The sequence below is a fragment of the Lagopus muta genome, chromosome 1, assembly GCF_023343835.1.
Source record: "Lagopus muta isolate bLagMut1 chromosome 1, bLagMut1 primary, whole genome shotgun sequence".
NCBI lineage: Eukaryota > Metazoa > Chordata > Aves > Galliformes > Phasianidae > Lagopus > Lagopus muta.
This window is the reverse complement of record NC_064433.1, coordinates 111,122,704-111,136,862: the sequence shown is the minus strand read 5'-3', so window position 1 is coordinate 111,136,862 and position 14,159 is coordinate 111,122,704. Positions and strand designations below refer to the sequence as shown.

At 46.5% G+C, this 14,159-nt stretch overlaps 1 protein-coding gene across 11 annotated transcripts; it reads left to right on the top strand.

The window, feature by feature from the left end:
- The first annotated feature begins 267 nt into the window (after positions 1 to 267).
- NYX (nyctalopin) lies at positions 268 to 7,905 on the top strand. Of its 11 annotated transcripts, none has more exons than XM_048937850.1 (5): positions 268 to 540; positions 1,197 to 1,363; positions 1,488 to 1,643; positions 1,727 to 1,777; positions 5,934 to 7,905. In XM_048937850.1, the coding sequence occupies exons 4-5, from the start codon at positions 1,756 to 1,758 to the stop codon at positions 7,331 to 7,333; spliced, it is 1,422 nt and encodes a 473-aa protein (XP_048793807.1). In that variant the 5' UTR covers positions 268 to 540; positions 1,197 to 1,363; positions 1,488 to 1,643; positions 1,727 to 1,755; the 3' UTR covers positions 7,334 to 7,905. The 11 variants fall into 11 exon arrangements, with proteins under 11 accessions (XP_048793807.1, XP_048793784.1, XP_048793797.1 ...); XM_048937827.1 differs by having other exon boundaries at positions 3,130 to 7,905; XM_048937840.1 differs by having other exon boundaries at positions 1,727 to 1,802.
- The last annotated feature ends 6,254 nt before the right edge of the window (positions 7,906 to 14,159 follow it).

Genomic DNA, 14,159 nt, shown 5'->3' with positions numbered 1-14,159 from the left:
AAAAAAACAAAACCAAACACAAGTTTCTTTTATCTGCCACTCAGAATTTCTGCTTTTTCTACCTAAGAGGACTGAAACTTCTCCCCAGGAACCACTTTCTCACGTTGCCATCTCATTTCGGCCCCAGGGGTGATCAGAACATGAAGCTGGAGTTGCGGGGGCTGGCAGAAGAGCTCAGTGTTCCTGCAGCCTTCTCTCCGAGGTGCCTGCAGAGCGAAGTTCCCCAGCCAGCTGGCTGCCCACAGACGGGTATTTCCCAGAAAAGGTGACCTCAGTGCCCACCCACAGCCTCCCCACTGCGCCTGTGCTGAGGCACCTTCTCAGCTCTGTGGTTGAGAGGGGACCACAGGCGGACTCATGCGGGTGGATAGCACAGAGCTGAGCCGTGCTGGAGGCAGCTTCTGCAGCACTGCCATCAGGGTTGGGGCTGCTGACACCGCAACAGGCACATCCTGCCTCCATCGCCCCCATTTGGGGGGGCTGGAGTGAAGTGGCTGCTGGAGTGAAGCTTTCCTGCTGCATCGAGCATAAATTCATCAGGTATTCCATTTCCTAAGGGGGGAAAAAAAAAAAAGCAGAATAATTCACTTAGAAATACAGCGTAGAGTCATTTTCCCTCTGACATGGTGAGTGCAATTACCTGAGGCATGGAGGGCTGAGATAACTCGTTCATTCAGCTCCCTCCCTCCACAGAGGTCATCATCATTCTGTCAGAAAAGGCTTTAAAAAGCAATTCACATCCCGAATGCAGAGTCTGGATGCTGGACCCATCCTTGTGATTTCCATGCAGCAGCTGCAGCATCACAAGCAAAACTGTCTTTTAGACAGTGCAGTGCTCATTATTTTGAGGGCCATACTCACCGCACAAGCTCCCTGTGTTTGCAGTCCCTTTTCCCAGAGCTACTGTCATCTCCTCGTCCTTTAGGAGCGAAGCTTATTGGCATCCTATTTGGAAAGCTCAATTAACTGCCGCCATAAGCCTGTGCTTGTCCCCAAATATAATCATGTTTAGGCTGCATCCTCTGCCCCACCTCCTCAGCCATTATCTAATGGGCAGCAGAGTAATGGTTTTTGATAATGCTGTTTGAATGGCAGCAGTTCAGTTCTGGGCTTAATTTTTTTTATGGTGGGTTGGCAGGGGGAGAAAGCACTGGTTTAGATTGCCTGCAATCCCTGTTCTGCTTTTGGAGCTTTAGGGGACGGACATGTTCTTCCATCTCCACTAATCTCCCTCTGATATCGAGGATTTTCCTGCCATTAAATGATAGCTTGTGAGAAAAAAAAATGCCAACTTCCCAGAGGCAGAATGCAGCTAATGGCATCCCTGTGAGCAGGAGGGAGAGCACAGCCACTGCCCAGCCAGGTAAGCCATGTCTGTAGGTGCTTTCTGTTGGGAATCATAGCTTTGGCTGCTTGGTGTGATGCCAGCATCTGTTGCCTGGGGAGGTGGCCAGTCCCTGACCATTGGTGATCTCTTCCCACCTCAGCCAGGAGCACACTGTCAGCACAGCTGGAGAGAAGGAAAGCCTGCAGGGTTGGCTGAGAAGGTGGATGGTGGAAGGAAGGCACCAGGCAGGAACGTGTGGAGTGCTGGGGACCGTCAGAAGCCGTGTGCTACAGTATCCTCTTCCTCAATCTTCTTTGTAAATATAGACCTGGCAATGGGAAAATGATGCAGGCAAACAAGAGGGTGAAACCTATCTCTGCTCTTCCTGTGTGCTTTTAGATCCCCCAAGTTTGCTTGCCAGACCTGAAATGCCACTAGCGAATAATCAAGGTAATGTTTGTCATCATTTTAAATGGTGAGTAGCACTCTTATTCTGCATTACCCAGTAGTGGGTTGAATGGATTGTTCTGTAGGTTAGATATGGAATTATTGCAAGCACTGCCTCTTCACCCTTTTAAAATCTCTGGCAAACACTTCTTTGGTCTCTCATTCTTTCAAATTATGGTGTTATTTAAAAGACCGAAAGAGATCATCCCTGGGTGGAATTTTTCTATTCCTTAATCTCACTAATATTTGTTACCTTAATGCTGAATTCCATCCTTTTTTTTTTTTAAAAAAAAAACAAAAAACAAAAAGCAAAAACACATCTGCACACTGTGTCAGTGAGTTGAAGGCATCATCAGCTGCTGCTCTGACAAGTGTCAAAAGCAAATAGCATCCATTGTGGGGAGGTGGAAGGACTAAGGATGGCAAGGTGGGATGTTTCATGCTGTGTTGGTCAGAGGAGATCTGACTGTCAGGTGAGACTGCTTTCCTGTGCTTGCAGGAGGGGGATTTGGGAACACGTCCTTTGCATGAGAAAAAGGGAGAATGCAACAAAGATGCTGTGGGGCTCCTCTGAACTCCTGCTGCCTGGGGGATGTTTTCCAGTTTGCTGCTCCTCATACATTTCCTTTCCGTGTACTGCACAGAGCAAGTTACACTTGTAGATCTTAGATGAGTGCTGTGAAATGCCACTAGCAGAAGACACAGATTTGGCTCTAAAAAAATTGTGCCTAAGGAGAAACGCTGGAAAATGGCTTGGGTGAAGACATGTCCTTTATCAAGAGATTAGAGAGCAGGCAGGGAGGGGAAGGAGAGGATTTTGCTCATTTCTACTGAGCACACAGTGCACACAGCTGCTGGGGGAGGTTTGCTCCAAAGGCTGTAGATGGGAGCAAGGTTGGAGTAGATGTAGCTGAATGCTGAGCTTGCTTGGGACAGCCTCACATATGGGGCAACCTATGCACATATGTCCCCCTGGATGTCATCCTGAGCCCATGTGAGGCTCTTGTTCCAGCAACAGTACTTCTATCAGTTTCCAGACAGCCACCTGCAGCCAAACATTTGAGAACAGGCAAATCCTTAATCTGTCTGAACCTCAGTTTATGTAACAGCATCAAAAAAACAACATATGCCCCTGTTTGCACACAGTGATGAGGAATGGTGAAGAGGGAAGCAAAAGACACAGCCCCTGTGTAAAGACAGAGCCAACCGAGGCCAGTTCCTTGTCCTCCCTCTTGTCCTAGGATCCTCATTCATTGCCTACCCAGTACCCTGCTAAAGAGTCAGTAGAAGGGTTTAGGAAAAAAGGAAAATATGAAGAAATGTCAGATTGCATAAAATTCTTCCCACCTCTCCAGGTCCTTCCCTGTTTCTTCTTGAGTGTCCCTGTTTTGCTAATTCTCCAGTCAACATAGCATGGCCAACCTTGGTGGGACCTGACCCAACAGAAGCCAGAGCTAAAGTCCTTCTGGGATGTGCCCTCCATTTACCTCAATCTGCCTTCCAGCCCAGTGACCAAGGGACAGTTTGGGCTGACGTGGGGAGGCTGATGGGTTGGTGTCAATGGGCACCCGTTCCTAGTTGAAGAAACTTCAGGCACTGCAAGCTACCAGATACATACTATGTGTGTTACATTAAAAAAGGATGAAGGGCAGAGCAATTGTTGCTCACACTGCCATTTGGTCTGTGCAGTAAAGCCTTGGGTACTGTGAAAATAACAGATGGATGCTTGCTGAAGGTGATCCTTCCTTGCACATCATCTCACAAGCCTCTCTTAATAAGGAACACAGCTCAAAAAGGAACAAAGCTTAGTGAAGAATACAGTAGTGGGCCATCACTGTACTACATGGCAGCAGGGAGAGGTGGTTCAGCTGCTGGGAGTTTCCCTCAGAGTCTCCCTCAGAGACAGAGCATGGGGAGAAGCCCCTTTCTTGCCCTTTGGCCCCTGCAGCACTCATGTGGTCCCTACAATGCTGTTAATAAAGGTGGTTGATGGAAAAGATTGTATAATTTCCTGTGGAAAAATGTATGAAAAGATTTTGCTTTCGTGACAGACAGTGGACAGCAGCAGAAAAACCATTTGAGTGAGAAGCAGTTAAGGTGTGTCTTTGAAAGAGATTACAAAATGAGATCTGTAGTATTCAGTTCTTGCTCTCTAACGAGTTCATTGCTTAGTCATTTTGCTGCTAGGAGTTTCTTTCCACAAAATGTTTCAGTGTGTGCTGGCTGATGTCTCTTGTTCCCTTCATTCTTCTCTGATTTGTCCCCAATAGCTTTCACCTTCTTGGACATCCACCTGCTTGGGATTAACTTGACAAGAAACCACACATCACTCAGGTGGCAGACTGATAAAATGACTGAAGTGCTTCCTCCCACCAAACCCATGACACTATGGTGACTGTATTGAGAATTCACAAAACTCTAATGTCACATTGAATGACATGGTCTAGAGCTGTCACAGGCATGGGCTGATGGTTAGACTAGATGATCTTAGTGATCTTTCCAACATTAATGATTCTATGAATCTGATCCCATGAATGGTACAGAGTATCTCATTTGTGGGGAGAGCACTAAGAAAGCATCTGAACAGTATTCCTGAATCTGTCCTTCCTCGTGTCTGTCTCATGGAACACAGCAACACCCTTAGCAGGTGATAGCTTCCCTTGCAGTGCTGCAGCAGCTGCAGCTCTGGTGGAGAAATGTGAGATTGAATAAAAATGAAAGATGCAAAAAGCATGAACACTGACATGCTACAGGCTGCCAACTGATCTCCCCTGCCTACTTCTGGAATAGAATCATAGAATCACAAATGTTGGAAAAGACCTCCAAAATCATCCAATCCAACCATTCATTCCCCCATCACCAATATTCCACACTAAACCATGTCCCTCACTACAACATCTAAATGTTTCTTGAACACTTCCATGGCTGGTGAATCCATCACCACTCTGGGCAGCCTGTTCCAGCACCTGACCACTCTTTTGGAAAAGTAGTACTTCCTAATGTCCAACCTGAATCTCCCCTGGTGCATCCTCATCCTATTCCCTCTCATCCTATCTCTAGTTACATGGGAGAAGATGTCGACCTTCATCTCAACACAACCTCCTTTCAGGTGGTTGTAGATAAGGTCTCTGTTGAGCCTCCTCTTCTCTAATGGAAGATGGAACAACCCCAGTTCCCTCAGCCACTTCCCATAAGACTTGTGCTTCAGACCCCTCACAGCTTCACTGCCAGAGCTTCAACATCTTTCTTGCAGTGAGGGGCCGAAAGCTGAACACAGTATTCAAAGTGTGGCCTCATCAGAGCACAGAAAGATGATCACTTCCCTGCACCTGCTGGCAACACTATTTCTGATATAAGCCAGGCTACCACTGGACTTCTTAGCCACCTGGGCACACTGCTGGCTCAGCTGAACATTAAACAATACCCCCAGCTCTGTTTCCTCTATACAGTCTTCCATCCTCTCTGCCTCAGAGCTGTAGAGTTGCCTGAGGTTGTTGTGGCCAAAGTGCAGGACCCAGCACTTGGCCTTGTTGAAATTCATCCCATTGGCCTCAGTTCAGTGATCCAGCCTGTCCATATCAACAGCATACACTGACTGTCCTCCTCTGCTCTCCATCCAGAAATACTGCAGCCCCACAGTTGCTGTCCTTCAAAACATCTCTGCAGGTTCCTGTAGCCAAGCTTTGTCCCTACCAGTTTGCAATCATGGGAATGCTGAGAAATCAGTGGTGTTGGAGGGAACTCTCTGGGTCCATCTGGCCCAACCCTCACTCCAGCAATAACATCCAGATCACAGTGGCCAGGACGACATCCATGTGGCTTCTGAGGATCTTCATGGAGGAGGCTCCACAGTCTCTCTGGGCAACCTGCTCCAATCAGGCTGGATGATTTCTCCTCTCAGGGAGAGAAATTCCACAGAAAGGATGCAGTAAGAAACTAACACTTTCCCAGAGAGTCTATAAGCAACAGCAGACTTCTAGGAATTGTTCACAAGGGCTTCTTAGCACAGGCATACAAATACTGTGTGACAATTAGCCTGCCTAGAAGAGAGCAGAAGCAGCATAATATTTCTTCTTGTGTCATAACTAATATGTTTGCTAATGTCTCTTGTTTTTCTCTTCTCACACCTTCATGGGGTTGGCACATTCCTTGCTGTCAGTGATCCTTTGGGTGCCCCATGTCCACGCGGTGTGGGCCTGTGTGCGGTCCTGCCCTGCCAACTGTGTGTGCACCCAGGAACGGAGCTGCTCTGTCCTCTGTGACCGTGCTGGCCTGGGGCAGATCCCCAGTGAATTCCCCTGCGAAGCCTCCTCTATTAACCTGGACAAAAACAGCATCAAGTTCCTCTCTGAGAGGGCCTTTGGTACTTTGCCTTCCCTTAAATCCCTGTCCCTCAACCACAACAATATCTCCTTCATCACTCCGGGGGCTTTCAAAGGGCTGCCCAGCCTGACAGAGCTGAAGATGGCCCACAACGAATACATCCGCTACCTGCACACACGGACATTCACTGCTCTCCGGCGGCTGGTCAAATTGGACCTGGCGGACTGCAACCTCTTCAATATCCCAGACAGGATCTTCATTGAGCTGCACTCTTTGCAGGAGCTTTTCTGCTTCCAGAACAACTTCCGAAGGATCCCAGGTGCCATTAGGGGCATGGAGAATCTGACCCATGTCTACCTGGAGAGAAACAGGATCGAAGCGGTAGCCTACAACTCCCTGCAGGGGCTGACCAAGCTAAAATACTTGAATCTGCAAGACAACAGGATAAATGTTGTTCATGAACGAGCTTTTCAGGGCTGCCAAAAGATGGAGTACCTGTACCTGAATGACAATTTGATCAGCGAGCTTCCAGAAAATTCCTTTGATGGCCTGAGGTGCCTGAAAATGCTCAACCTAGGGGGGAATTTCCTCAGGAATGTTTCTAACACTTGGTTCAGGGACCTGGTGGAGCTGGAGGTTCTCTATCTGGACCGCAACAGGATCAACTACATTGAGGAGGGGGCTTTTGAGAACCTCACCAGTCTGGTCTCCTTGCACTTGAACAGCAACAACCTGACGACCCTGCCCTTCTCTGTCTTCCAGCCTGTGTACTTCCTGGGACGGCTGTATCTCTTCCGCAACCCCTGGGAGTGTGACTGCCGCATCGAATGGCTGAAGGAGTGGATGGAGAACTACAGACTTGTCAGGGACATTCCCTGTGCCTCCCCGTCCTCTGTAGCTGGGATTGACCTAATGGACGTGCTCTACGACAGATCACCAGAAGGTTACTGTCTTGACCCCGTGGAGCTAAATGTCACATCTGACAGTCCAACCCCTAGCAGCGAGCCTTTCTCTACCACAGAGAGCAAGTTCAACAGCCTTATTTCTAAACTCTTGCTTCAGATGGGCCTTCCCGAAGAGGTGGCAAACACTACTGAAGTCTTCAGTAACGCTACACAACTGGATGGACTCACTGGTGGGGTTACTTCTGGCACAAGGGAAGACAGCAGCAAAGCCATCTCCTTCTCTTTCCACCTCCCAACACTTCTTACAGTGGTTATTTTCCAGAGCAAGTAGTGCAAAGGCTGCCTGAAGCATGCGTCCTGCTGGAGCATTTAGTCTTTGTCCCTTCCTTGCACTGCCCAGGGTTGCTACAAAACTTGGCAGGCCCTTTTAAACAGGAGGATGGTACCTGGGGAGGGCCTGGGGTGAGCGTGGCTTTTTGGGTGTGATGTTAGATAAGGATTTTGTTCTTCTTCTCCCTGCAATCCTGAGACATCTGCAGGAAAACCAGAGACACCCATTTTTGTCAAAACATTCTTCTCCAAGGAAAAGCTTTCAACACATCAGTTCACTCCTCAATGTCTGTTTCAAATGCTCGATTCATTTTTCAATGAATATATTGTTTCAAGGAATATGCTGTTTTTATTTATAGGTCATTTCATGTCCTGATAGCAGGAGTGGAATATGGCAATGGCAAATGTAGACAGGCTGTACTATACTGTTTTGTATTTCTATCACTCATTAATATTTATCACACAATACTTATCATACATAACTTATCATATTGTGGTATACATGTTCATATAAAATGATAGGACATATATAATCCTTTACTAGTACTAAAATGTCACAAAATCAGAATAAAAATGGAAATGCATTTAAATTACTCTTTCTAACATTTCCTTAAATCTTTGTTTTCTCCATCCTTGCTTTTCCACAAACAATTCAGTGCAAACATGGATTTCAGAGATCATAGAATCACAGAATGGTTTGGGCTGGAAGAGACCTCAAAGCCCAATCACCCCAACCCCTGCTGTGAGCAGGGCTGACCCCACCAGCTCAGGCTGCCCAGGACCCCATTCAACCTGGCTTTGAGATGTTGAAGATATCCATGGTCTGGCAGACCTGGGGATATCCATTTCTGACACACAACTGGTTTTGTTCAGCTGCAGAAAGCAAGCAGGGTTAGTGCTGCTGTATGGTAGGACAGGAATCCTGTGGATATAATGAAACCCAAGATGTGTAGATGAGAGCCTGGTGTGAGGTGGCACCTCCATTAGTTCCCCATCCCCTGCCACTTCCTCATATCACACTCCAGTGGCCACTCAAAAACAGAAGGAAAGGACAGGACAGCTGGAGATAGACTTTGCCCTTTGAACAGTATTGGGTGACATGGAAGTTTCATGCAAGAAACTTCTTCCAAAAGGGCTCAATGCTTAGAATCATAGCATTGTAGAATATCCCAAGTTGAAAGGGACATGTAAGGATCACTGAATCCATAAGGAGCATCAGCAGATACCTTGGGCCAGGTCTTTGCCACTGACCAGCCTAGAGAAGCTGTGACCAGGAGTTTATCCCTTGGCCTCAAACAGTGCCCTCAGCTGAGCATGTCAGGGGAACAACCCACAAAGTGTCCCACAGACCTTGTAGCAAACTGCCTTGGTGAAAGCTGACAGGAACTCACACAAAGTAACTGTGCACTCTTAATCTGCCACAGTAGCTGCTCCCTGAAATGGAAGCTTCTTTTTTCCCCCCATTTGAGTATGCCCATACATTTTGTCACCAAAAAGGCTTCAGGACGTGTTCCTCCGGGCTGCCTCGTTTGGTGTGCAGAGCTCTGTCCAAAAAGATTTGCTGCTTTCTAATTAGCACCAGGAATTTCTAAGAGCAGTCAATACCAGGCAATCCCTGTCAGGATGGCCCTTCAGCTATCTGTAGTTAGACCACAGCTTTTTCCCTCAGTGAAGAAAGATGGCAGATGGTTTGATAAATGCCTGTTTGACCTGTTCCATGAACTAAATGCAATGAGTTTGGATTTCCAGGCTATTTATGAATCCATTAATCTTCTTAAACGCTAAATTCATCTCTGTATTATGAAAGGCTGTTTTTCAAAACCAGTCCAGGCAAATGCTGTAGAGGCGCATTATGTTAAGGATGCTTCTACAGGAGCAGTGCTTCATCCTGTCAGCAAAGGTTTGTCAATATGTTTGACACAGATGGTGGCACACTGGGAACAAAAGGTCATGTTTCACTTCCTATAGGATGGCTGTTCGATGAGTGAGTTGTTTTATGACCCATGCTTTCATTTTCTCTGCTGAAATGCATTAGAGCTGAGGATTGTCTTACTGCGTAATTGAAAGAGTATGGCTTTCAAGTTAATTATTGCTTCAAATATGCTTCTTTATGTGCAAGAATGGCAGATAGATAGATTAGAGCTGAATGTGAAATGCCTGAAAATGGCAGAGATTCCTCGGTGAAGTAAAGGACAAGGAGAGTGTCTGTGATACACTGCAGCATGACCACAGAATTATAGAGTCAGAGGATCATAGAATCACCAAGTTTGGAAAAGACTTCCAAGATCTAGTCCAACCGTCCATCAATCACCAATATTCTCCACTCACCATGTCCCTCAGTACAACATTTACACAGCTATGAACACTTACAGGGACCATGACTCAACCACCTCTGTTCCAATGTCTCACCACTCTTTCAGAGAATAATTTGTTCCTAATATCCAACCTGAACCTCCCCTGGTGAAACTTGATGCCATTCCTTCTCATCCTATTTCTGATACCTGGAAGAAGAGGCTGACCCTCACCTTGCCACAGCCTCCCTTCAGGTGGTTATAGAGAATGATAAGGTCTCCCCCGAGCCTCCTCTTTTCCATACTGAACAATTCCAGCTCCCTCAGCTGCTATAGATATAAGACCTGTGCTATAGATGCCTCACTACCTTTGTTGCTCTTCAGACTCTGGACATGCATCAGTGCCTCCATGTCTTCCTTGTACTGAGGAGCCCAGAACTGAACACAGCACTCAAAGTGTGGCATCACCAGAGCTGAATACTGGGGTGATCATCTCAGTGCTCCTGCTGGCCATACTATTTCTGATACAAGACAGGATGCTGTTGGCCTTCTTGGTTCAAGTTCAGCTGAGAGTTGACCAACACCTCCAGATCTTTTTACTCCACACAGTCTTGCACTCACTCAGCCCCAGGTCTGTAGCAATGCCTGGGGTTGTTGTGGTCAAAGTGCAGGACCCAACACTTGGACTTGTTGAATTTCATCCCATTGGCTTCAGCCCAGCTATCCAGCCTGTCCAGGTCCCCCTGTAGAACCTTCCTTCCCCCAGGCAGATTGACACTTTCTCCCAGCTTGATGCCATCTGCAAACTTACTGAGGGTGCACCTCTTGCAGGTCATCATTAAAGATATTGAACAGGACAGGTCCCAACATCAACCCTTAGAAAACGCCACACAAAACCAGTTGCCAGCTGGATTTAACTGCATTCAGCAGTACTCTCTGGGTCTGGCCATCCAGCCTGTTCTTTACCCAGCAAAGAGTGTACTTGTCCAAGTCATAGGCAGCCAGCTTCTCCAGGAGAACACTGTGGGAGACACTAGGTCTGGAGCTGTACAGTTCTGGGCCAGTGAATTTAGACATGAATAATTTAGACATATTGTATATCCCAGAGTGCTTGCCCCAGGAAGCATCTCCCTGTGGGTCTGCAATTCAACTACAGCTGCCGAGAAAGAGCATGCTACACATACTTCCTGGCTTCCAGCTTCCCTGTAGTAATTGAAGCAGCTCTTGCTCCCTCCAGCTCTGAAATCCTGCTTGTGCCTCAGAGCCCTTGAGAGATCAGCAGTGTGCATTGCTAGCAGTATGGAGTAGGTGGCAAGTGAGCCCTTGACTCCACCAACAGAAGCCTGTGAATCTGTGCATGACACTTCCTCTTCCTTCCCTCTGCTTCATCTTGCTCCATCTTCATAGCTCTCTGTGCTCAGCTTGAGCATTGCCTTTGGTCTGCCTTGCCTGGAGCAGAAGCTTCCCAGGTAGGACGGCAAAGTGTTTCCACTCAAATCCTGAGAGGACCTCCAGCATCATGAAAGCTTGAGTTGGACTCCAAGTGCCAGGTTCACTGTGCCATGAGCCTTGTTTCTGAGGTCATAGCAAAGAGTTGGTTTCTCTGGTTGTACGGGTAGATACCAACCCATAACTGATTTTAAGTTATTTTCAAATTCTCAGCTAGAAAACAAGATGAATAAGGGATCTGCCTTTTGAATAAATACTTTGTCTTTCCTATTTCTTGATGGAAGGTTATTCAGAATGTTGTATTTGCTATTCTGCTTATCTCATGGAGTCTTACCGTGTCTTTCTGCTTTGGCAAGAGATGTGAAGTCCAGGGCAAGAACATAACTGTAAAGTCACTGTAATGATAGCTATTGCTAGAATGGCAGAAAATGCCCTCCAGCTGACACTGGAGCCTCACTGCCAGTTTTGAAGTGGATGTTAAATATTCAGTTAATTCTTGGCTTGATGACATCTTGCTATTAGCTTTTAAAACAACTAGATCTTGAAATTGGTGTTTTTCCTTCATAATTGTTGTGACCATAAATTCAAGAGGAGCCAAATCAGCTGAGATAAAGTGGCTTACTCTAGAAAACTGCTGTTCCTCCGCTGCCGTATCTGAAGCCTTGCAAGAAAGTAGCCTGCCATGGTCACTGCTGCCCTAATGAGAACTTTATAGCACAGGGCTATCTTGGCTAAGAAAAAAAACACTTTCAGTCACATCAAACACAGCTTTTTAAATACCCACTTTATTAGAGTCAAGATATGAGTTTGTTACGCTAACACTAATAATATAAATCCCTCCTCTCTTCTTGCCTGCTGCCCAAATCTGATAGAGACCCATGGAGTTTGACGAACTGAGATCTAGTGAGTGTAAATGCCAAAACCTTCAGAAGAGTTTTAAAAGAGCTTTATAGAAAAGATCACCCATGGAACAAAGACAATGAATTAAGAAAAAAAAAAAAAAAAAAAAGCATCACAAGTAGTATTTTAAAGAAAAGCATGTTGGTAGTGTTTAAGCATAACAAAATAATCTCAATATGTAAAGGTCAGGTGTAAAAGAAACCGTATCAAAGGACACCATGGAGCAGCCAACTGTTGGACAAGGCCTTGTGTAAGTTTTAGATTTTCATTGTGAAGAATCACCTGTGGGTGACAAACTCACCATACACAAGACCTGCCTCAGTGGTCCTTCTTTTGGAACAAAACAGGTCTTCTAAACTGCAATCTCTAAAATAAAATGAGTACAAATATGGCAAATACCAGACACTTCTCAACACACTAGATCTTAACCAAAGCCTGATTTTGTTGACCCTGTGGTTAGCCTGTCTGATCTTGTACTCTGTGGTTAGTCTTGAATGTGAAAAGTTCATTACTTCTGCAGTTTTTCTCACTTTGACCTTCACCACATCCTTTGATTTTTATTATGCTTCCCTCTTAATTTCTCTCTTTTTTAAAGATTGATTTAAAGCCTTAATATAAAGCATAAAGCGTATATTCTCCACAAAGAATCCCAACCTAAAAACTTCATTTTACTGTACTTCCTCATCCCACACTTTAGCTTGTGTGGACACCCCACTCATTTGGTTTTTGGATTAAGAGAGAATTTCATTTAGCACTCATTCAGTTTCTAAGAGCAGGACAAGGAAGGTTGAGTTGACCTGTGACAGAGACCAACTTAAGCTGTCTTTCTTCTGCACCCCACAAACCATCTCTTCCCCTCCTGCAATTGCTTGCTCCTCTTTCAAGCTGCTTTTGCTGGCACCTGTGTTAACCTGCTGCAATGGGGCTGTGCTTGAAGATGAATTTCTGATTTGCATTGAGTGACTTACTCATGCCCCCGTGGGCCTGGTGTAGAGGTGCAGAAAGAGCTGTTCTTTCCTCTGTGGCACCCAAATAAATATACAGTTGCATATAAGAAACACTTCAGTGTTTCTGTAAACAGGCCCCACACTATAGTTAAAGACACCGTAAAAGGACTTCTATCATTAGTTCTATTTACTGCAGACAGGTCATTTAGAAGATTACATTTCTGCAGCTCTTCTACCTCGTCCCACAATTTCCTGGCACCAGGACATGAGCAGTCTCTGAGTTGGTTAAAGCACTCGGCTGCCCTAATTGAAAGGATAAGTAAGAAATGAGCATCCAGCCACTGCTAAGATCTGACTGTGTACTATGAAAATGACTATGGGGGATATCTGGCTTCAGTAGGAATGAGGTCAAGCTTTTAAGCCATACAGAGTCTAATAAAAATTAGAAGGGCATTCCTTCCCCAGCACGCTGCACTGTGGTTGTGTGAGACCACGACATGAAGCAGTGGTTGTGTGGGGTCTCCTCGGTTGTTCATCCTGACACAGCCCTGACCTGTCCCGCAGCCCAGAGGCAGCAAAGGTCTCAGGAGGGCTCTTGTTCACGCATCTCCTGGGTTAGTGCAGGCACTGCACAGCTGTGTGACACTGGGCAGGAACTGCTGCTTCTCACAACCTAATGCCTAATGCCCCTCCTGGGTGCTCACTGCAGGAGCTGGGTGGCTTGAGGGACAGTGGAAGCCAGGCAGTGAGGTACAGGAGGTGAGATACCAGAAGTCCAGCTGCATCCTGGGCTGCATCAAAGGAGGGGTGGCCAGCAGGAAGAGGGCAGAGATTGTCCACCTCTGCTCTGCTCTCATGAGGCCTCACTTGTAGTACTGCATCCCGATCTAGTGCCCCCAGCGTAAGGAAGACTTAGAGCTGTTGGAGCAAGTCCAGAGGAGGCCATGAAGATGATCAGAGGGCTGGAGCACTTCTACGAAGAAAGGCTGAGGGAGCTGTACAGCCTGGAGAAGGATCTGGGGAGACCTCAGTGCTGCCTTCTGGTCCTTAAAAGGAGCTTATAAGCAGCAGGGAGACCAACTTCTTATACTGTCTGACAGTGATAGGAGAAGGGGGAATGGTTTTAACAAAAAGAGGGGAGATTTAGGTTAGCTGCTAGGGGGAAACTCTTTCCCCAGAGGGTGGTGAGGTGCTGGCACAGCTGCCCAGAGAAGCTGTGGTGCCCCATCCCTGGAGGCAC